This window comes from Tinamus guttatus, unplaced genomic scaffold, assembly GCF_059628265.1.
Source record: "Tinamus guttatus ecotype Peru unplaced genomic scaffold, ASM5962826v1 Tinamus_guttatus_pri_ptg000004l, whole genome shotgun sequence".
NCBI classification, from domain to species: domain Eukaryota; kingdom Metazoa; phylum Chordata; class Aves; order Tinamiformes; family Tinamidae; genus Tinamus; species Tinamus guttatus.
Window position 1 is genome coordinate 618,750 of NW_028288538.1, and position 24,195 is coordinate 642,944.

Below are 24,195 nucleotides of genomic sequence, written 5' to 3' on the forward strand. Positions count from 1 at the left end.
GCCGCGATGAGGCTGCGCACGCGGAAGGCGGCCCAGCAGGCCCGCGCCATCCACACGCAGCGGGCGCTGCGGGCCAAGCGGAAACACGCGGACGTGGAGGAGACCCTGCCCGGCGGCGGGGGGAAGCCGCAGAAGAATGAAACGGGCTTGTTGTCCTCCATCAAGAAGCTCATCAAGGGGAGCACGCCCAAGGTACCGTGCGCCTCCGTGCCTTTCTTCACGTGGCTTTGTGCTGGGTCATACTCAGTTACACTGGATAAAAAAAAAATATTAAGAATAAATAAAAGGATATAGATGATGTTCCTTTGGAAGCAGAATCTTTTTGCAAATAATTGGAAAGCCAGAAATACCCGTGATAAGCCCAAACCTGCAAAACCCACTGGAGTCAATTGTAGATATATTAGATATATTTAAGACAATCCAATAAATTATAGGATTTATTACTAATGTGCTACTTTGTGCAAATGTGGAATAATAAATTCAATGCCTTTTAAAAAATGGTTCAAATATTCTTTTGAATTTGGGAATTATCTGTGCAAGGAGCTAAGTGTGCAAGCACAGGTTGGCAGTGGCTGTTGGCATTCCTGCTGGGAACTCCACGGGAGCGCGCTCGGCTGGCCACGCTCCGGGTGTCACCGCGGGGAATGTCCCCCACCTGGTGGATCCAGTGCCAGGGTTGGCGGGCTGCACCTCGAGGGCTCTGCTCTCTTGATCCAGGCACAACCTCAGCTATCCTCATCTTCACCTTTTAAAACCCGTGGAAAGTCAGCTTTGAGGGAGAATTGTATATATTGCATCAATAGGCTCAATGCAACCTTGCAGTTGCTTTAGAAATCTCTTTCTCTGTATATATATTTTCTATAAATAGTTTAAAAAACCCTTTGCTTACTCCCAGCAATCCAGATATTGCAATTATGTAACTGTAAATTTTAAAGAATATATAAGAAGTTAAAATTATATTAAAACAACTCAGGTGAACTATATGGTAAATAATGATGCTTTAAATTCAAAATCATTTTCTGTGTTTAAATGTTAAAAAGATTTTTAAGAAGCTGTAGTTGAAATAGTTTTAATTAAATGTTCTTTATATATATACTTATATCAGTACATTCTTCAATTGTCAAAAAAATATAGTGAAATTTAACCTTTAATAGCATGTGTTCATTCCTACTATTGGAATGTAGAGATATACTGACATGGAAGTATTTCAGTAGGAGTAAATGCTTCCAACTGCTTACCTGTGGTGGTTCATTAAACAGGACAATTAATCTAGTTTACATTCTAGCATCTCTATTACAGCACAGTAGTGCAGCATTGTGGCTGCAAAACCATGGCACAAAATGCTGAAATCTAAGCAAAACATTTCACACTGGAATTTTAAGATAAAAGAAACATGTCTGGGTTTTGCTTTGTTTTCCTCTTTAAGGCTTTGTCAACTTTCTCTCTTCTTTGTTCTCTTCTTCTCCCACAAATGTAAATTGTTATTTTTCCCCTTTCCTGGACAGTTTTCCTAATACAGCCAGTCCACGTTCTGCTCCCGTTTCCTCTCGCGCCTCTCCTGGGTCGGTGGCAGGACCCGGAGCGGCTCCGGGGCAGTATCCCGGCGGGATGCGGATGCTGATACCCCGGGCTGGGTTCCAGAGCGCTAATGACTTAACAAAGTAGTCTGGGGTTGCCATGGGAACGGCGCTGCTCTTAGAGATAGGCTGGCGCGTTCCTTCCATTGCAGCTCGCTCGCCGCACGGTAACATCCACAGGAGGAATGCGCCCCTCTGGATCGGTATCTTGTTACCAACACGTTTGTTGCTGTAACTTTGAAATATGCCAATGTTGAGAACAGCCGTAATTCAGTTAACAGGTATTATGAGGATGGCTTACTGAGAGTATTCCTTAAATAAACGAGAATTAAAAAACATCAGAGCTATTTGGTCATAGAAGACAGAAACGTAGATGTTACAATGAAATGTTGATGGTGGCAGGGCTGATCTCAAGTCTTTTGCTAACTCATGACCTGGAGTGGTACTATGATAATTCTAAAATTGAAATTTTAATGGCCTTCTTTGTGCTCTGTGGCCTTGTTGATACTTACTTATTTCCATTTATTTTGCATCGTCTCACCCCTTACATTTCAATGTACTCCAGAAGTTCATGCTTCAGATTTTAGGTTGCTCTTTTATTAATATGTAGTATGTGCTTTGGAGAAAAGGGGAAAGAAATTGGTCTTAAACATGTGTGCCTACACATACACTCATGCACAAAAAACATGCAAAAATATCTGATTCTGCAAAAGCCAAGTCATTCATGTAAGGGCCACAGAGGAAAACAGTCATTTACTTGAAGGTAAGAAGAATCTTTTAGTGATTTTAACTGTCGAATTTTGTCAGGTAGCATCTGATATGGATTAAATATTAGGGTGTCTCATATTTATATGCAGTTCAGCAAGCTACTGACCTTGAGTCAGGAGATTAATGGAGAATTTAATATTGTATATGCAGTTTATTGGTATATTTTAACAGGCAGAGAAATCAAGTTTCAGAAAATTTTAGTTGTGTTTCTCAAATTCCCCAGTACTTAAATATTTATAAATTGGTTATCCAATGAAATAGTGTTTAAAGACAGTTTTCTACAACAAAAATTCCAATTACAGTGTTATTTCCCAGTACTCTGCTATTTACCTTGTGTCGTGTCAATTTAAATGAATTTAAAATTCCAGCTGGACAGATATGTGTTGCATGTTCTTCATCTGGAAGTGGATCAAGAAATAGATCCCTTATGGGACTTTCCCTAACAGCAAACCTTTCCTGGTAGCATTCAGTAGAGAAAAGAGGCTTTTTTCAGTATGTTTCTTTTTTTTTTTTTTGTCTCCCTTTTCTGTTTTAAGGAAGAAAGAGAAAATCCTGCAAAAAGAAGTAGAATTGAACGGCATATAGATAACAACTTGATTACGTCCACACCTCAAACAGGAGAAAAGCCTAACAAACAGATCTCTCGAGTACGACGGAAAAGTCAAGTGAATGGAGGTCTGTAAATATTCTAATTGTATGTTACTGCACTTGAATGGTGATTCAGGACTTACAGCTGTTTACTAACAAAAGACTTTTTTTTCAATGGTAGAGGATTATTAAGAGTTTGTATTGACTTCAGTGAGAGCAAGGCTGAGGTGACAGTAAAACAAGCAAAATAAGATCTCTAAGACTATGAGGACAAGCTACAGTGGACATGTCTGCCAAATAATGTTCTATCCTTTTATGAACAATTTGGATATGGGGTAGTAGCTGGCTATTTTGGAACGAGTTTAATTTTTTAATTCCAGTAGCCAATGATAATTGTTACTCGATTTAGCTCATTTTCTAGTTTCTTACAAACAGGTGGGGCATTTATTCCCAACACATGACCTTTATGGAAGTACACAGGTACCCTTGAGTATTAAAAGCACTACTCAGACATATGTTTCTGTCCCAGAATCATAGAAAAACTTAGGTCCAATGGTCATCCAACTATGTCAATGTAAAAATGGTTTCTGAGTATCTAATCATGATACGCTCAGATACCTCAAGTATTAGATAAAATGTTTGATTAAATTAATTGTGTAAGCAGTGGTTCTAAACCCACCTCAAAGCCCTTTTGTTGGACTCTTTGCCTTACATGGTTGTGCTGTCCCTGTTCCTTCGCCCCCCGTTCCCCAGTCTGGTTTCCGCCGAGTTAGTCAGTGGGCCAAGGTCTCAGCAAGATCCGTAGAACTGTTGAGGACAGAGGTCAGGTTAGTGGCTTGAGTGATGGAGAGACGACGGTGCGAAGGGACTGGGCTGTTGCTCCCTTCCCTGGGGACAGACATCTCAAGGACTTGCTGCACTGGAGTGAACAGCTTCTCTCATTGCGGCCTCAGAATTACGTCTTGTATTTCACCCATGAGTTGGCAGGTTTAGAAATAGGATGTACATTAGCGTGTGTGCACATTTATAGTAAACCTTAATTGTTGTCCTTTTAATTGCAATGTGTAATTGCAATTTATGTAACTCATAAACAGAAACATGCTACCACATTTCATGTTTCTTCTTTTATAGAAGCTGGAAGTTATGAAATGACAAATCAACATGTAAAGCAAAATGGGAAATTAGAAGATAATCCTACTACTGGCAGTCCCCCACGAACTACATTATTGGGCACCATATTTTCCCCTGTCTTCAATTTTTTCTCACCAGCAAATAAAAATGGTAAGTATAATTTTTATGTATGTATATATATATATATATACATGTATATATATATATATAAAGTATATATATATTTTTTTAAAGCTGAAAAGTTGTTTTGAGGGGGCAGTACACTTTTTATTCTGATTTACGGACCAGGAGTTACTGCTGTCCTTCCTAATTCTACCTTCAGTTCAGAAGCATATTTTATTTTTGTTTAATAATGGCTATAGTTCTCTGATACGTAACTCATCTTAAAGATAATGACCAAGAGTTTACTGAAATCTTAACTCAGGAACGTCAGGATCAGATTCCCCAGGACAGGCCGTTGAAGCTGAAGAGATAGTCAAGCAGCTCGACATGGAACAGGTAGATGAGATTACTACAAGTACTGCTACATCAACCAATGGAGCAGCCTACACGAGCCAAGCGGTGCAGGTCAGGTCTGTTGTCAACAATGGTTTGGAGGAAGTGGAGGAGACAAACGATCGAGATCTGCCACCGCTTACAGGTGAGAAATGCTTTGGGCTTTTTATTTTCCGTCAGTTCAAATCTTGAAGCTGTATGTAATTTGGATTCTTAGGGAAATGCTACTACCTGCGTTTTGTATAAATAGGTATTTCATGTTTGCCTAGGCATGCCAAAACTATTAATACTGTTCTTTAGTGATTAATAGACAAAGCCCTTTTTGCAGTTTTTGCAGGCATGTCTCATCCACTTCTGGCATAACTGAGATGATCACTCTTTTTTCTTCTTTCAAATTAAAACAGTGATTCCAAGGGTAGGGCAGTTTTATTAATACTTAAGCCCCTGCCTTCTGCTTATACTAGAAGTGCATGCCTTGGATTTGCTCATCACAGAAGAGAAATCTGCAACATTTTGTTTTCTTGTAGTATGGTGGGGTCAATAAGAATCATGGATCTTGCGTTGATTCCGTTTCCCCCCAGTTTTCTTCAAAAGACTCTCCATGCTTGTTTGTGTCCCCAAAACCATATTCATTAAGTTCAGCCTCCCCTCCTTGTGGCAGTTCAGCACCCAGCAGTTACCCAGCCCCTCCGTGCTGCTGTTTAAGTGGCCATGAGGGCTCCTCTCGAGGCGGTGGATTGCGGCCACGCGAGCCGCAGAGCCACGCACGATCCCGCCGGCTCGGCTCCGAGCAGGGACGCGAGTGCCCGGAGCCACCGCCGGGCGTCCTCACCCCGGGAGGCCACGGGGGGCCTTGCTGGGTGACGGGGGAGCTCCCGCTCTGCCAGGGCCGCGCGCTGGGACGGTGAGAGTGAACCGTGCGCCGAGCCACGCGGCCAGGGGCACCTGCACACTCCTACCTGGAGGACTTCTGCATCCAGCGCAAATCTTCACGTGTAAAAACTGCACTAGTAAGACTCGCTCTTATGGTGTGTTTTATTTATTGCTTTGTTTGTTTCTTTGTCTCTCTTGTTTTGGTCATTTTCATTGAATTTTAGCACCAGTATCTCCAGACAGTGGGTACTCATCAGCTCATGCAGAAGCCACCTACGAAGAAGACTGGGAAGTCTTTGATCCGTAAGTGCTAATATTTGAACTGAAGTTATTAAATTGATCATTTTGGGTACTGGTTTAAGAAATTTTTATTTAGAGTTGCTACATTTTCTTACATTATGTTAATGAATTCTGAAAACTCCTAAAAAAAAAGTGGTTTTTTTTTTTTTTTTTATAGTGTTTCCTTCTTCCATTTAAATTATTTCTTATGCAGCCTTAAATATTTAAAATACTTACTTGGTTTACAACATCACCAGTTAACGTACATACATTTCTACAACTGAATCTGTTTTCTTTTCAGATACTATTTCATCAAACATGTTCCGCCACTAACAGAAGAACAACTTAACAGGAAGCCAGCTCTTCCACTGAAAACGAGAAGCACACCAGAATTCTCATTAGTTCTAGACTTGGTAAATATGTTCATAAACACATAGCAAAAGTAGGAGGAGAGTTAAGTAGCACTGTATTTGTTTTATTTGTTGCTGAAATTGGTAATGCTGCTTTAAACTGAAAGGCCTGTTGAATGTTACAACTTCCATATTTTTTTTTATTAAAGATACTATGTAAACATATATTTAGTAGTGGCAAGAATAGGATACTTGCTGTATTTGTTAAATATTTTCCATCTTGCTTCAAAAATAAAATTAAAGTTTTCATCATCTTGAAAAAAGAGTTACCTGTCCCCATAAAGCTTTCCTAAAACTATTGTGGGGGAAAAATATATTATGAATACAAAAATTCAACTGCACTGGACTTGTATCAAAATTGACACAGAATGAATCTTTTAATCTTAGAACATTGTTATTCTCGGAGGTCACAAATAAATCCACTTTCTTAAATATTCTTAGAAAATGCACCTGTCCTTAGAATCATTTGTTTTATCTCTCTGTTTTGGAAGTTGCTTCAGACATTGCTAATGACGTCAGAAGCGTTGCTTTATCACGAGCTATATAAATTGGCATGTCCTCTAGTGATGGTATGGATGGATATAGGATGTAGATTTGGCAGGGTGGCCTACAAGATTAAATGTGGTTTGTAGTTTGCCACTAGCACACAATCCTTAGTGAAATTTTTTATAAACTGTTAAAATAATTAAATGTATAATTCTTTCATAGAATTCTCTTGCAAATCTTAACAGTGATTGCACAAAACAAAATTTTACAGACTAAATCAACTTACCTTAAAAAGAGCATAAAAATGCAAATTCCGTTTTCAGTATTTTTTCTTACTTTAATCTTTTAAATTTTCCAATAGGATGAAACGTTAGTGCACTGTAGTCTAAATGAATTAGAAGATGCTGCACTCACTTTTCCAGTCCTTTTTCAAGATGTAATTTACCAGGTAATTGGCATGCGTAGACGAATACCTACATTTTGTTCTGTTTGACGACGGAGTGTTGCTGTGTGTCCGTGTCGCCCTGTCGGAGGGAGGATCGGTGTGTGTGGCGTTGGCAGCCGTCCGGGTGTAGCTACAGGTAGCCGGTGCTGCCAGGTGGGTCACCGGAGGAGCGCTGCCCGGCGCCGTCACCGTGTCCCCGGCTCGGGTCCGAGCGGTGCCAGGAGCGCTGCAGCATCCAGTGCCCTTTCCCGGGCAGCTTCTCGGGACTCCTGACTTCCTTCCCGCACGGGGAGCAGCAGGCCAGCCTGGTCGATCCTTTCTTTCTCTAAAGAAGACCCCTTCGGAGCCTGCCCTTAAGTAGCGTCTGTCTGGAGTGTTTAGTCTTGCTGTACCCTCTGCCAGTGCCAGTTCTACCTCCTGCTCCCAGCGTCTGCTTGGTGACCAGAGGGATTTCTCATTGTCTTGTGGACACTGCTAGATTGTCAGTTTTTTGTTCTGCATCAGGAGGTTTTCTTAGTGATGTGTGTTTTACATTGACATACCCTAGAGGAACAAGCATGGGAAGGAGGAGCTCTCTTCCAGCAACTGCCAAAGATGCTGCACTGACCCGGGCTGTTGTTCTCAGGTCCTTTTGTGTGATGTACCTGGGAGTAGCAACAGCTTCCCCACCATGTAGTTGGCACGATATTGGACCCCACTGTAGTATCTTTGGAGAATGAGCCAGTCATCAGGCACCTTAAAAGGACACTTGTCCAGGTATTTTTCGTGATTTTAAAATTGTTTTTCTTCACTGTTGCATATAAAATCCCTTGGAATTTGAAAAGCTGATTTTTTTTTTAAACATGGGTTTCTTATCTCTTATGTGGTGATGGCCATGCTCAGTTTTCTCCAGGCTGAAATTAGAAGGTCTTAGAATTAATTCTTCGGAGGGTCTCTCCTATGCTAACAGAATCAGAAAGATAAAGCTTCTTTTTTCTCTTCCTTTTCTTATGAGATCTCAGTATGATTTTAGTATTTTCTGTCTATAACCATGGTCCTTTTAGTGATGTCTGTTTTTAAAACAGAGTAGCTAAAGTCTAACCAGGATTTTGCCTTCAGGAAGTTGAAGTCAAAGGAAAGAGTGACTTAGGAGACATTTAAATCTCCATTGAACAGCAATGGCCTTTATACAGTAAAGTGATCAAGCAAGTCTTGGCTAAGTTTTGTCTTAGCTCTCTAGGCTAGGAGTGCCAAGGAGCAATAACTTCTTCCGTGAGCGCGCGGCCCTCATCGCTGTGTTCTGCTTAGACCTCCCAACTCGGAGAACTTCCAGCTCTTATTATGCCACAGACAATAAGCAGACACTGAAGGATTTGAAAGATGCAATTCATGTTCTGCTAGGATATAATATACAAGATAAGTAATCTTCCCATGATAAAAGTTGAACAGAAACTAGTCGATACTACATACCATTTAGTGTTCTTAGTCAATGATTAGCCATTTTTTCACCTTTGAAATGTGGTTGTTGGTTTATTTTGCTTATCAGTTTGACCATCCTCTTTGTATAGTCCTGTATTAATTTCACATCTCCAAATTTAATTTTGAAAGCCATTTCAGTTGGCCATGGGAAGCAGGCACTAAGCTGTCTGAGCAAAGCAGAAGCCAGCAAGTTGCTATATATAAACTATTGCATAATGCAACCCACTGGAAACAATACCTGATGTGCAAGACACGTTTCTGAAGGTGCTTTCCATCAGTATGAAAATATCTAATGCTTTCATGTAGGTTTTCCAGAAATACTAGAGAAATAATTATATATTATCTTTGTTAAGAAAAAGTTAAAAGGTAGCCAAGTGTTCATTTTCCTCCTGAATGTCTTGATTTTATGACACTAAATCTGACTAATAATGCAAATGCACACCTGAGTTCATATCATTTACATTTTCCTACCAATTTGAAGGTATCAAAGCAGTGGAAGGTATTGAACCAGTGTTCTTGCTGTTAACAGTGTGATGATAAACTTGGCACTTACTCAAAAAGATACTCCAAAACTGGCCACAATAGGATACAGCAGCAGCAGGAATCAGATTGACTTGGGTTCTGAAAGATCTAATATCAAATATATGTGAATTTCACTGCCCTATGAGTCAAGCAGCAAGTTTTCAAGTCCAGAAACTCAGCTCTGTTGCTGTTTATTTCAGCGACTGTAAGTGAAGATCTGCTCTTAAGAGAGGTTTCTAAAAATAGCATTTGTTTTTAAGTTGATTCACAGAACTTATCATGAGTTGTGCAGAAGAGAAAAGCTGTCTAATGTGTGAGCTTAGAGCAGTGCTCTGGAGGCTCAGAGGTTACAAAGCAATTCCAGCACTAGCAGAGGATTTAACCTTGCATAAGTCCCCCGGAGCGCACTGTCCTGCTTCCTGCAAAATGGAGAGTTGTGCCTATCTACTTCAGACTTTTTTCAAAAGATTAATTGGTTCGTTTGTGTGTGTGTTCTTCATTGAGAACTTTCTGCATTATGCCAGCGGTTAAGTTCTGTGTGTAGTAAAAATACAGGCTTTGCAAAGTTCCAGTTTTCCTAGGTAGTGTCTGTTAAGTGCTATCTTGCCTTTGCCTGGAAAGCAGGAGTAAATGTTCAACTCTTCAGCTGCAGACTTTGGATTTTATTTCGGTGTTTTTATGCTGAGATGTTTATCTTGTTACAAACGAGATCTTTTTACTCAATTAAGAGGTTTTCATCATATTTTGTTCCCATTACCGTGGAGGCATGAAGTCCCAGGCATGGCATCTCCCCCCTGCTCCGTTCAGAGGATGCTTCTGTGCCAAAGCAGGTCCTAGTCAAAACGCAGGTGCTCTAACCAGGTTCTGGAGTTCAGACGCTTGAGTCCTTGCTGATCTGTCACCGAATAACCCCCTTTGGCCGTGGTGATCCCTGAGAGGTGCTCCAGGTCTGCCTGGCTCTGTTGTAGGTTATGGAATGCAGCATCCCCAGACTCCCTGGCAGTGCAGCAGAGCCACCCTGAGGAACCCGAGTGGCCTGAGGTGCAGGTAAAAAGAGCAGTAAATCATATATCAATCAGCATCATCAGATGGAAAAAGAACAGTGAATGATATAGTGAATGTTATTCTTTGTTAGTGGCACTTGAAGCATCGACAGATACCTTGGCTTACTGCTTGGGGTGCCAGGATGTCAAGGAGGAGAGTGTTTCTGGCCTGACATCTGTGTTTCTTCCGTAACAGAACAGGCGTGTTGAGCTGAACTCGAGCTCTTGAAGAAGCCTTTGAACCAAACATCCTCCTCCCTTCTTATTTCCAGTTATTATTTCGTATGCAGTGAAAATGTTGATAACTTTTCTGTGACTGACTTTATTTCTGAAGAGTAAGATTTAGGTCCCAGGAAAGTAAATGTTTACTCAGGAAAGTCACATGAACAGAATAATCCCTCTGGCATCTGCCAAAAAAAAACCCTTTTCACTACTCTTGCTGTCGAGTTTCTGGCACTTGCTTTCTGCAGTAAAATACCACTTTAACCCTGGGAGGGATGAAAAGAAACAGTATGGATCACAAAGATCATTGCTATCTGCTGCCTTGAATAATTTGCATTGATATCCTCCTTTTGTGATTTTTTTTTCCTTAAAAGGAAAGCTCCAAAAATAGGTAAAAGTTGCTACCTTCCCTTCAAGCTGCAGGTTTAAACTAATGAGGATGTTGGCTCCGTTACATGCCTACTATATACAGAAAAGACATTAAAAATGAACAGTTTGCACTGAAGTTACCACCACATACAACCCGAACGTTACTTAACCTCTGATCACTGGGATGCTCTGAGCTGATTCATTAGGTTTATTATTGCAGTAGGACAAATACCTCGTTTAGTTTTTGAAAAAAAACCATCGTTACTTTATCTGTAAAAGACACGTCACCTTCACGGCAGGTTTTCCTGCCGTCGGGGCCGTGGCGCGATGCCTCGTGGGCCAAATCTCCGCTCACACGTGGGTTGTTGAGTAGCTTTTTGGCCAGCCGAGCCCATGGGCCCTGCAAACCGCCCGCTGCAAGGGATGACCCGCGGTGGCCTCCAGGGACAGGGGGAGCAGACACTGCTTGTGGAGTCACTGAACTCATCTCATGCGAGAAGTAACGGCGTTATTCGCACATGTGATAAGATTGCATGCGTTGGGCTGCTGTTCTTGGAGAGGAGACCTGGTCACTGTAAACTTAGGTCAGAACTTCAGGCGCTTAGAGCAAACAGAGCCTTACTACATTGAAAGCTGAAGAGTGAGATTTTCACTGTGCGCTTCCATTAAAGGATTGCAGCATGTACTGACAACGTGAAACTCTGTGTTCACTTCAACTATTCCCCTTTGCTTTCCTTCTGGTCCTTTTGGTTGTGTCCGCATGAACATTTCATATAACACAATTGTGGTTAAAATACAGATTTGTTGCGGGGATTTACTTTGAATGAAAGGTAAATTGAATTAAAGGTAAATCTGAAATTAGCTTGGTTTACATTAAAGTATGGTCAGCATACTCCTCCTTTCCGGATCCTTTAATGAAAGTTTCCTTAAAAGCATTTAATTGTGTGTGTGGTCGCAGCCTGAATCGGGAGCAGGGTGAGCGCAGGCCAGGGCGGTCGCTGTCACCACAGCACCCGTCTTGGCTGCAGGGGCCCGTCCTGCGAGTTGACGTCCCTTCACGTCCGGGTGCATCGTTCCCAGAGCCGGAGCGGCTCCGTCGGAGCGTGCCGGGCCGGGCTAGCGAGGCCCAGGCTGCCGGTTGCCCGGAGCCTCCCGCATAAGGACAGGCCTTGCGTTGGAGTCGATCAGAGGGATGCGGAGCCCTCTGCTCTTGGCTCCTCTCTGGAGCCCACGGCGCTGCGCAGGCAGCTCCGTGTTTGCTGGCAGGGCCCAAATGAAGGGAGTTGGGAAAGGGCTGGAGCAGCGGCCCTTATTGCTGCTGTCACCCCGTGTGGCTCCTCGTGGGCAGCTCGCTGAGCAGGCCGCTCCGCTTGCCCTGAGCATCATCCTGCAGCTAACGTGGCTGCCCAGCTGGCAAAAGCGGCTTCAAGGTGTTCAGACAGAGCAGCCAGTTCCCGTTTTCTGTTTAGAGATTGCCTAACTTTTCATTTAAATAATTTCTAATTGCACACACTTTTCCAGTAAAATTGTTAGGCCTGTTTTTATCATCTCACGCTTATTTATAGGTGCTTTGGCAGAGGTGACGAGCTAAGTTAATTTTTTCTTAAGCTGTTTGTGTGTGGGTAGTTCCTGTTTGCTGCCAACTTCATTCATGATGTTGATTTTAACTAACTCTTTACAAACTGGTAATTAGTAGCAGAGGTGATAGCAGAAGTGATGTGAATCTTTATTAAAGTCCATCTCTGCTTCAGGTTTATGTCCGGTTAAGGCCATTCTTCAGAGAATTCCTGGAACGTATGTCTCAGATTTATGAGGTAAGAATGCTGCTTTTGAATAATCTTTTTACATTACATTCCCAATCATATATTTATATCCAAAATAATTGTTTTGTTTCCCTTTAATCTCTAGATCATTCTTTTTACTGCTTCTAAGAAGGTGTATGCAGACAAGTTACTGAACATACTAGACCCGAAAAAGCAACTGGTCAGGTAAAAATAGAAAATTGTGACCATACCTGTTGTAAGCAGGCAAATTAGTTTTCCTAACAAATATAATGAAAAGTGGATCATGAATGTTCTTCACTGCAGTGTGTCTCCCTAACCTGACTCCTGGGGTTTATGTCTAGTCTCACTCTTAGACAACGTGAGAGAAAAACGAAGTGATTGAACTGTTGTCCTGGTGATAAGATAAATAGCTTTCCATTGCATTCTGTGGCCGAAAAGCTTGCCCGTTCATTTTTGTACCACATTAGAATTTCACTGAAATTGGCTGAAAATGACCTTTTGGGTATCAAATGTATGTTTCAGCTGCCTTTGAATACATATATTGAATAAAGAAACGGAACTTTTTTGATTAGATTACTCTTAAAATATTGAAATTTTATTTGTTATTTATAAATTATGAATGTAAATTGTGAATGATACAGTTATCTTCGCAGTCAACATTTTATTTCTTAATCACATTTTTTTCTGATTTTTGAAGCAAAGATTTTTGACTTTTTTTCTCCTTCCTTGACTCTTTTAATGCTGAGCCTCCTTTGGAAGGGATTGGCATTTCTCAAAAGCTGTTTCTTAAGGCCTAAGGAAATATTAAAGGATGAGATTCTTCCTGTTGTTCTCATGTAGAAGGGGGACTGTTAGGTGAGAAAAAGGAAAGAAAAGAAGGAATTTCTCAGAGATTCATCCTAAATGGGATCCAAGGGAAGTAAGCAATGGTATTTAGTTGTGGTCAGCACTGTATAGATTCTGTATTTGAGAGGTCTTTGGTAAAGGGCTTCTCCGCATCATTTTATTTTAATGTTACTGAGTGAAAAATTGATTTTATTTAAATATATAATAAAATTACCATTTTGACTGAGAATTCATCTATTGTTTTCGCTCAGCAGTTTAGGGACATCATTATTCACTAAGAGTGTAAACTGTCACTATTTTTAATCTACAGGATTGCTGTGCTTAAAACATGTTATTGCAAGACCAAATGCTTATAGTTTATCTAATTGGTGCCTGTACTGAAGTCGGTAGAGCATAAAGCACTAATATCATTTATCAGAAGCATTATAGGGCAGGAACAATATCGTTGTTTGCCTTTGTGTAGCACTGCAGAACCTGGATAAACTAATGTGCTGCCGTGTTTGGAACGGGCAGACAGAAGCAGCCTTTCCGAGTTGGAAATGCCCAGTCCCGCGGATGCCGGAGCCCGGCTGAGTCCCAAAGCCGAGCGGGCTGCGGGCGCAGGGCTGGCGTTTGCACTTACACAAAACGGGTCTCAGTTTGTCCCCGTGGCATCAAAAACCTCACTGCGAGGCGAGAACCTCATTCCTGTGATTCAGGACAGCAATTTTAGATGTGTTGGGAATAGGAAAAAATATAATAAAATGTACGGCCAAACAGTATTCTAAGAATTTGCAGATGAATTCATGTGATTCATGAATTTGCTTGTGATTCATGTGCCTCTGAAAGCTCCCATCAAGGCGTGATTAGTTTTGACATTAGCCTAAAGGTAGACTTGTCAGGCCCTCCGCACGTATGACTCAGAATCTATATATAAATTCATCCGCTGCTGAGGCATCAGCTTGTTTTCCTCCATGGCAACATTAGGAGCTCAACCCCTTTATGAAATTATGCACACTATGTACAGCTTCAGACAACTTCGCTCAAAAACGCGAGCAGCCTTCAAGAGACTGCGTTGTAACATGGAAATGTAAAGCTCCAAATCTCCCTGGTCACAGGGTTTTAAAAAAATGTATTTACAGTTGCTATTCAGTGAAATTTCAGTCTTATTTACAATATTTTTCTGAGGCTATTCTCTCCAAGCGCTTACCGTGCATTTCTTCTGTAATAAATTAAAAGCAAGCAGACTAATTAGAAAGGAAGAAGTTGATGGAATGTTTTGGCCTCGAGGCTTTTTTCAAGCTCTAACAGCTGAACTAGGTTAATTGCAAACAGAGGTAACGTAAAAAGGAAACCATTTGCTCTGATACTTTCTACTCTGGCAAGCAGAGGCACAGGGAGGCTCCGTTCTCCAGCGGTTAGAACAGACTCAGGAACCAACTTAGTAAATGGTTCCAGTTCAGACATAATCTGTAAGTTTTGGGTCTTGCAAAAATCCTTTGAGCATTTGGGTCTCTCTGTCAACCCATCTGGAAAAGTCTTTAGAAAGCAAGATCCTCTTGACAGATATTTTTTAAATCTGAGTTGAGCTTTTCTGGTTCAATAGATACACAAACAAACAATTACTTGCAGATCTAGATAACTATGAAATCTCCTTAGCTGGAAACTGTAACACTAAAAACCTCAAAAGTGGCTTTACTTGTCAATTAAACACTTTGTGAAGAGTGAAACAGATCAGAAGGAAAAAAATAAACAAACTTGGGCATTTGTTTTTTAAGTCCTTTCTCTATGCAATGTAGACTTTGTAATTTGTGACATTAATTAGTATTTTAATTTAATCACAGGCATCGACTATTCCGTGAGCATTGTGTTTGTGTACAAGGAAACTACATAAAGGATTTAAACATTCTTGGTAGAGATCTTTCAAAAACGATCATCATCGACAATTCACCACAAGCCTTTGCCTATCAGGTATGTAAGTTGCTATCGGCAGATTTAAATATGGTGAAAAACCCTTTCTGGTGGGACACAACGGAACCTGATATTGTGCCGGGACTTTGTCCTAAAGTTTTACAAACAGTTTTGTTTCATTTTACAAAGAAACCCTTAACGAATTCCTCACATTTGTTGCCTTTTGTTATTTTTGTGAAGATCCGATCAGGAGAAAAATAAGTGACTTGTTACGTGAACCGGTTTATATCAGTTTTGTGTCTCAGTCCTCACTGGTAAGGCAGGTCCCCGTGTGCTGGGGCGGCTGCTGGGGCTCCCTGGCGCGGTTCAACCTGTGCCAGGGTGATGCCCTGTGCTGTGGATCCCCGCGGGCGCTGTGGATCCCCGCGGACGTGCGGATCCCCGCGGATGTTGTGGATCCCTGCGGACGCTGTGGATCCCTGCGGACGTTGTGGATCCCTGCGGACGTGCGGATCCCCGCGGATGTTGTGGATCCCCGTGGATGCTGCGGATCCCCGTGGATGCTGCGGATCCCCGCGGACGCTGCGGATCCCCGCGGACGTGCGGATCCCCGCGGACGTGCGGATCCCTGCGGATGTTGTGGATCCCCGCGGACGTTGTGGATCCCCGCGGACGTTGTGGATCCCCGCGGACGTGCGGATCCCCGCGGACGCTGCGGATCCCCGCGGACGTTGTGGATCCCCACGGACGTGCGGATCCCCGCGGACGCTGCGGATCCCCGCGGACGCTGTGGATCCCCGCGGACGTGCGGATCCCCGCGGATGTTGTGGATCCCCGCGGACGTTGTGGATCCCCGCGGACGCTGCGGATCCCTGCGGACGTGCGGATCCCCGCGGACGTTGCGGATCCCCGCGGACGCTGCGGATCCCCGCGGACGTTGTGGATCCCCGCGGACGTTGCGGATCCCCGCGGACGTGCGGATCCCCGCGGACGTGCGGATCCCCGCGGACGTGCGGATCCCTGCGGGCGCTCTGGATCCCCGCGGACGTTGTGGATCCCCGCGGACGTTGTGGATCCCCGCGGACGTTGTGGATCCCTGTGGGCGCTGTGGATCCCTGTGGGCGCTGTGGATCCCTGCGGACGCTGTGGATCCCTGCGGGCGCTGTGGATCCCTGCGGGCGCTGTGGATCCCCGCGGACGTGCGGATCCCCGCGGACGTGCGGATCCCCGCGGACGTGCGGATCCCCGCGGACGTTGTGGATCCCCGCGGACGCTGTGGATCCCCGCGGACGTGCGGATCCCCGCGGACGTGCGGATCCCCGCGGACGTTGCGGATCCCCGCGGACGTTGCGGATCCCCGCGGACGTTGCGGATCCCCGCGGACGCTGTGGATCCCCGCGGACGCTGTGGATCCCCGCGGACGTTGTGCGCGGTTGGGAGGGCTCAATCAGACCGTCCCGGGACACCAGGGCTTTCTGCTTCAGCACAATTCCAGAGCTGGATATCCCAGCTTCGATATGTTCTTCTGACAATGATCTATGCAAATTAAGGAGATGTTTTATAAGTTAATTTTTATACAAGCTTTAGAGCAAAAATGTATATTAATAGATGCTAGTTTGGATTTTTTTTTTCTCCAAAATGCTATTTCACAAGTCGTATTTTCAGATAAGTTCACGATAAAAATTAACAACACGTGATTTTACTTTAGCTTTCAAATGGAATTCCTATTGAAAGCTGGTTCATGGATAAAAATGACAATGAACTCCTAAAATTGATTCCGTTTCTGGAGAAACTTGTAGAGCTGGTAAGTATTTCCTTTACTTGGCCTCTCCTTTTCCTAATATGTTGCAATTAGCTCTTTTAAGTGTTTTCACATATTTTAAGATTCTGATTCATCACGATTTCGACTGCTTTAAGTCATGTACGTCTTCCTTTGAAAATATTACTGTGAACAGGAATACACAGCAAGTGCCAGCACTGCTGTGTCTTTAATAAGAACAGGAGCACTTCAACATTAGTTATGAAATTGAACGTCTCTAAGAATGTAGGTTAAATAATGCTTGTAGTTGGCCATGCTGTACACAGAATTTAACAAGATTGTAACGTGAGTATTTTAATATAACAAAATCCGCGTACATTTGTAATTACAAGAGGCTTAAAAATAACTAAATAACATTCACAATTTTGGAGTATGGCTATTTCCATTTAAAAGATGTGTTTTCACTATATTAACTCTTTTAAAACCTATAATTTTATTTCTTCCTACAGAATGAAGATGTCCGACCTCACATCAGAGACAGATTTCGCTTGCATGACTTGCTACCCCCTGATTAAAGCCTTTTGCCTAATTACTGAAGGGGGAGAAAATGCAGGACCCTTTTGGACTAAAACAAAAACATTGCCATTACTGTTGAAATTTTGCATTTTTGTACCCCGTCTTGCTTTTCTTATCTTTGGTGCCCAACAATAATCAAGGGTTACAGAAAGAGACTTTGTATATCTGAGATTGGATACACACAGTACGATACAGTACAACCCAGTAGGTAGGCTAGAACAGAAGAGTCTTTAGAACTAGTGCAACTCCAATGAGATTTTTTTATGTACAGGACATCTGCAGTTTATAAAGAATTCTGTTTCTGCCACCAGCAGTTTGACCTGTAGAAACACAGGGTTTTATGATATAACAGAGATTGAAAATGGACTCTTATTTTCTCTCTGTTCGGTGCTCTAAGTGGGTTTGTAGCCACTTTTCTGTTACTTTGAGACTCTCATTTCAACAGGAATGGCCAGTAAAAGTTGTTTTATTTTTTCCTGTTAAGGTTTATAACCTTTTTACATTTTTGACCTGTATTAGATTAGAATTTCATTATGCATTCCTTTTAGTTGAGACGCTTCATAGTTTTTCTGGAAATAGCCAAATTTTATTAGTTTTTTATTATACAGTTGAATGGCCGTTTTCCTGCTTTGTCTGCCTGCATACTGTATATTTGTTTAAAAATATTCTCTAGTTTTAGTCCATGTAAGTTTCATTTAGAAAAAAAAGAAAAACTGCATTTATATTTTGTTTCTGTAATATTCTACTGTAGTTGGAATCTTTTCAAAAATCAAGAGACTGGCTAGATAAGAATATAAGAATTGCTAATATTCAGAATATTTAAACCATTGTGATGGCACGTGCTCTGGCTGCCGGACGAGGATACCTCAGAGCACCCTGCGCGGGTGGCGCGGGCACCGGGCAGCCTTGGTGCCTCCGGTTCCCTCCACGAGTGACGTGTTCCACGCGGGAGCTCCGTGTTGCGGGGTGTTCTGGGGGGCTGGCGGTCCCCCCGTCGCGCTGTTGGTTACAATCGGTCCTGGCCCCGCGCGGCGGCCGCTCTGCCATCATAGTGGTTTCCTCTATGGAAATGGTCTTCAAGCCTTGGTTCTCTAATGCAGCTACTACAAGAGGTCGATATTTTTATAATGGTGTGTAATCTCCTTTTCAGGAGGCTTTTTATGGAAGGTATAATTTGTAAAAGTTAGGATGCTTTGCCTCTCGACTGCATTAACATGCCACAGGCTCGGACTGTTTTTGTGTAAAAGATGTCACAGAACGGCACTTTTTCTAAAGAGAAGTTTGATATTTTGTATGCTTGTTAAGAAAGTACAGTATTGGAAATTAAAGGTGGACAACTGATAATTGAGAAGTATGTCAATTAATTTTTTATGTATATTACCTGTTTACTTGTACAATTTTATTGTACAAATTACATGCAGCTTCATTTTCAAATGAGTCCTTAAAATAAGGAAAATCTTTTTAGGAAAACATTTAATTTTTGTATTTTTGATTTTAAAAGGCATGAGTTATGTCAACTTTTTCCAGTGTATTAATGAAGATTTTAACTTTTCATCAGGTTGAGTGTTTTCTTACTATATTATCTGTTGTGTATGTAGCTAGCACATTGTGTCACTGAACTGTTTAAAGAAAATAGCATGTAGAGCAAGCCTGTTTTGTGGAAAATCTTTATTCATTAAAAAAAATCATCATGGCAGATTTTCTGCAAAAAAGTGAAAACATTTGCAATTCAGAATACTGATTTTTTTTGTATTTAAAGAAAGGTATTTTGCTTGCAGGAAAGAAATACTACAGATTCATTTTAATGAGAATCTTTTAAATGTATTTATCTTTAGGGCATCTGGGCATCTTTACGCTGTTTGTCTTATGTCTTTATTGAAATAAAATGTACATAACATTACCTTTATATATGCTTTTGCGCAGACGTGTGAACCCTGTAACCACCCCCTTTTCTTCCTGTTTTTATGTTGATAAGATGGTTCTGGAAATATTTATAGATTTTGAAAATGGCCAGCTTGTATTTGAATTGCTACATGGCTTGCCAACTATTTTTTAGTTGTTTTTTTAATTGTAAACTTGATCTGAGGTTTTTTTAATTAGTTTAATAGCGAATCCGTGTTCAGTGTGGAATTCTTCCAAATTTCTCCGAATAATTTACATAATAGGACTGCTTTAAAATTCACCAAGCTACCAGAGTGAAACCATTTTTGTTAAGTAGCTCATGGCTTTTCTCTGACTGTAAAAAGAGATTATCATCTGTTCCAATAATGTCCTTAAACACACGCGTCCTATCTTGGCTAAAACCATTATAAAAGTGCTTTCTTTAGTTAAGGAAACCAAAGCATACATTGCACTTTACAGCTGTATCTGTGTTGTGATTATCAGATCAGTGAGGGAAATCAAAATGTAAATTGGGGGTTTTAATTTTACATAGATGCACAACAAAAATAACAGAGACTGCTTAGTAAACGTATTAAATATTAATATTTTAATGTGCTGCAAGTCTGGTATTTATCATTCTGAACTTTCTTTGCAGAATGAGTCTACCTTCTTCAAAATGTAAGTTCCTAAAAATATCAAATGCTCCTGACATAAATAGTCTTTGCATGGAACCGTGTTATACATAATCCGGATTTGTTTCCAACTTCCTAGCTGCAGGGTGACACTCGCCTGTTCCTGGGTGTTGGTTTGGGCCCGGTTGTGCGTCTGCGCCACGACTGGCCCGGGAACCGCGGGGTCCCGGCTACGCGTGCGGCTCGAGTCTTCAATGTAGAATTGTTACGTACCCGGATAATCTTGTAGCTGTATCATTTATTCTAATTTTATGTATTTTTAGAAAATACTCACAGCTTTCTATTTCCAAAGATCTTCATGACTTCATTTGTGGTCTTTTCTTTGATTGTGTTATCTGTGTGTTAATTTTACATGTCCATATATATGCTCTGAGTTTGAATATTTTTGGTTCTGGCAGCAAAATAACTATATTTCATACTTACATTGGCAAAATACATGGTGAATATTTTCTTTCCTTTAAATTACTACTTAGATAGAGTAGTGTTCACCTTGGGTTTGGTTTTATAGCTGTTTTTTTCCCTCCGCTTCTCATTCATTTCACCTTGTCCCTATATAGTAAAATACCTTTTTTCGTTATTATTCAAGGTACCCACAGTGTGAGTGTTTGAAGAGCTGAGCAGGCATCTCCCAGAGCAAGAGCCGTGTCCCTGCGGGCGCTGAGGAGACGGCTCTTTGAGCAAAGCACTTAGAGATGCTGTTGAGAGCAGCCGGCTCCGGGCAGCGCCGGCTCCGGGACGCGCTCCGTCGGAACGGGAGCGTTTCGGCCGCCTTCCCTCCGGCTCCTGGAGCTCTGGGCCGCCTGCTCCGCGCCGCCACAACCCGCTGGTCCCGGTTTCCCGGGAGGAAAAGGTGGAGCGGGAGGAGCAGGGATAGCCCCGGGAACGCGGAGCAGGAGGGCAGCCCCGCTGGGCAGCACCCGCAGCCCTGTATTCCCCTGGCTGCCCCACGGCATCACCTTGCAAATCCTGCCCTTCTATCCCCGTTCTCTACAGCAGCCTGAGCCAACTGCGTGTTGTTAACACAGTGCGTTGCACCACGAGACTAACACCGTTACCACGTGGATTACAACCTAAGGGAGTCGTGCCCGTGGTGACGTATCGTAGTGAACCGGCCGTGCGGCGCTCGCTGTCACTGCTCTGCTGAATAGACCGGAGTTTGGGAAGGACAAACGTTGATTTTCCTTCTTCCATTCCCCCGATGGAATGTGCTCTGTTCTGTACCATTTGAAAGACTTGGCTAGCACATCTTTACAAAGCGAAGATTTTAATGCAAAATTAATGTTTATGTAGTTGAAATTAATTAGAACATCTAGCTAAATTATAACTTAATAGAATTCAAGAAATTGGGGCCAGAGAGGAGATGTTAACAACATACTGTCAGTTAAAAAAATAGGAGTTCTACCTTCTATCGCAGTATTGGCTCCGTTTGACAAGTTTGTTCCAAGAGATGCAAATAGGAATTAATCATTACTATGATATTCCAATAAAATGTCTCCCATTTTAAGGAAGACATTAAGTATTGAGCGTTTTCTGCTAGAAGGACTTGTATGGATATAGCTGGCAATGAAAGCAGATGGAATCTCTGATCTGCAGTCCTTCTAATGGAATCACTCCAATCCATTATGCTGCTTAACCTAATTATGAAACCCTGATACGGGGCGAGGGGAGGAAGCGGCAGGGAGACGGGCTCCGAGCGCGGCGCTCGCGGCGCGGCGGAGCAGAACGTCCTCCAGGGCCAGGAGCCAGAGCGGGCCCTGACCACAAAGGAGCTTCAGTATTGGTTTCAGGGGAGAAGATTAATCGCAAGATCGGAGTAAAAATGGGCCCTGAAATCCATTCTGTGCATAGTATAAATATGAGAAAGTAAAAGCCAAACGAGAACGGAGAGCTCAAGCGCGCAGACCCGGGGCAGCAGAGCCCGGGGCGATCCGGGTGACTTGGGCCTCTCCTGTGCTCTCCCCGGGCACCTGTTTCCACCCGCATCCCTGTGCCAGCCCCGGAGCTCCGGCAGCGAGTGGAGCCTTCCCGGGAAGCGCGGCCGGCAGCAGGAACGGGAGGAGAGAGAGCGGCGGGCGGCAGCGGGGACGCCGGAGCGCGGTCCGGAGCTGGGCAGGAATCCGGGATTATCCTGAGGGATCTGCGCAGGCCAGAGCCATCGAATTCTCAGATTTGTATTTTAGGATTACATTTAAGTATCAAGAACCTAAGTGAGTTAATAAATTGTTGATGGGAAGAAGAACACATGCATTATTTTCTTAGTTTTTAGTTACAATTTTCTAAAAAAAAAAAATTAGTGTTTTTTTGGGTGCAAACAAGGATGGCCTTCTGAAGATTAACTTGTAGAGAGTTGCTTAAGCACGTAATTATCTTGGTTGTCTTGACTTTAATGTAAAACTGTTTTACTTTGTTACTTGATACTTGCAAAAATGTCATTGTACAGATGGGCTGAATCTTGTAAAAATTCTATTGGAAGAGAACTGGTGTTCTACACATTCGTGTTTCTTCTGCCATCATTTTTAGTATATAGAATCATAAAGATTTATATTGAATATTTATGCTCTAGCTACTGTTTTTTATGATTTTTAGCTGATATCAGCCTTCGTTAAAAAATAAGGTTTTTGTATGGCAAGACATTTCTTGTGTCACTTTGCAACTGAAGGAAAATAAATGTTGTGTATGTTATTTTTATAAAAATAAGTATACTGGAGGCCAAACAGGAAAAAAATGGATGTGCTTTACAGACTGGAATTGTTACAGCGAGGCATATGATCTAGCCTTGCTTCGATTCTGATTTTCAATATGTAATACGTATTCCAGTGGATATCATTTGTAAGCTTCATCTGTCTCATTTTTCATTTGTTTCTCTTCCTAGCAGAAACCTTTGCACTCCAAAATGAGAACGGGTTGGTTTGGTTTGGTGTGCTTTGCTTCCCTAGGATCTAGTAGCTCCTTTGATTCGGAGTTAAGCAGGGCAGGATGTACCTCTCTTGTGCCTGAATTTCCTCATTATTCCCATTTTTTACTATGAGAATAATACTTAACTATATTAATCCAAATGCTTAAGTTACTCTAAATGTGCTGTGTAAATACACAGTGTTTTTATAATTAACATGGTCCAAATCATTGCACAGTTCTTGGTAGTTTCATAACCTATTAAGCTTATGAAACTGCGTCTAGGCTTGGTGAGGATATAACTGATATACTTGTTCTACAATTATGTTTCTTGTTATTTTTACTGCCTGGTAAGTGAGTAATAACAAAAAAAGTCATTTTCTTCTAAATAACATAGATCATAAGCTCTTCCACCTGCTATATGGAAGACTGAAGTTCTAAGTTTATTGTCTTCAGGCAAATTGTGTTCCCCACTAAATCTCTGAGCTTCTTCAACCACCACCTGAAAAGCAGCAGAAAACAAGAGGTGATGTGGGAGTTTTTCAGCATTTCTGTTCTATCGGGGTGCGCGTTGCCTGTTGCTCCACATGGCCGAACGTTTTCCCCGCCTGAAAAGGGCCCTCCCGAGCCGCGGGCTGCCCTGGGGACACCTGGGACAGGCCGGAGCACGGAGGTGGCACCGCGGCTTCTCCCGGGGGGAAGATGTGGCTCCATGGAGCCGGCAGGACCTTGGGCGCGAGGGCGGACGGGAGAGCCGCGTGTCGTGTCGTGTCGTGTCGTGTGGTGTCGTGGAGGGCCTCGCGTTCTGCTCCATCGCCTTAGGGCGACGCTCTGAGCGTGGCAGAGGTGCCGCGGCCTGGGGCCGGCGCCGCGGGGCCTGGGTGATGGCGGAGGCCGCGGGGCAGGTGCCGGAGGGGGGATCCTGCACACGGGGGTGTCGTGGGCCCACGTGCTGCTCCACAGAGATCCCGGGAAACGGACAGGCCCGGGACAAGGCCAAGAGGCAGCACGAGCCATTCCCAAAGAGCCGGGCTCCGAGCGCGGAAATGGGCTCGTGCTCCGGGTGACTGGAGGCTGCAAGAGGAAACCTCGGGATTAGCCTCTTCATCAAGTAAAACTCTTATATCGTGTTGGGAGAAATACTGAGTGTGTCCAAGGGAATACGTTCTCCATGAAAAGAGCATCTACCATAAGCGGAGATTTTGTAGT

At 42.7% G+C, this 24,195-nt stretch overlaps 1 protein-coding gene across 1 annotated transcript; it reads left to right on the forward strand.

Annotated features, from left to right (window-relative positions):
• Positions 1-6: 6 nt before the first annotated feature.
• CTDSPL2 (CTD small phosphatase like 2) lies at positions 7-18,234 on the forward strand. The gene is made up of 12 exons (XM_088531835.1): positions 7-192; positions 2,882-3,020; positions 4,065-4,214; positions 4,489-4,704; positions 5,657-5,735; positions 6,013-6,124; positions 6,969-7,055; positions 12,418-12,480; positions 12,575-12,654; positions 15,120-15,246; positions 16,895-16,990; positions 17,455-18,234. The coding sequence occupies exons 1-12, from the start codon at positions 7-9 to the stop codon at positions 17,518-17,520; spliced, it is 1,401 nt and encodes a 466-aa protein (XP_088387961.1). The 3' UTR covers positions 17,521-18,234.
• Positions 18,235-24,195: the final 5,961 nt, after the last annotated feature.

Bases quoted from the DNA above. Each gene is read 5' to 3' on its own strand.
- CTDSPL2 (XM_088531835.1), top strand. From the start codon at position 7: ATGAGGCTGCGCACGCGGAAGGCGGCCCAGCAGGCCCGCGCCATCCAC. The intron at 3,021-4,064 runs GTCTGTAAATAT...CTTCTTTTATAG, and splicing joins GAAAAGTCAAGTGAATGGAG to AAGCTGGAAGTTATGAAATG. The intron at 7,056-12,417 runs GTAATTGGCATG...TCTCTGCTTCAG, and splicing joins TTCAAGATGTAATTTACCAG to GTTTATGTCCGGTTAAGGCC.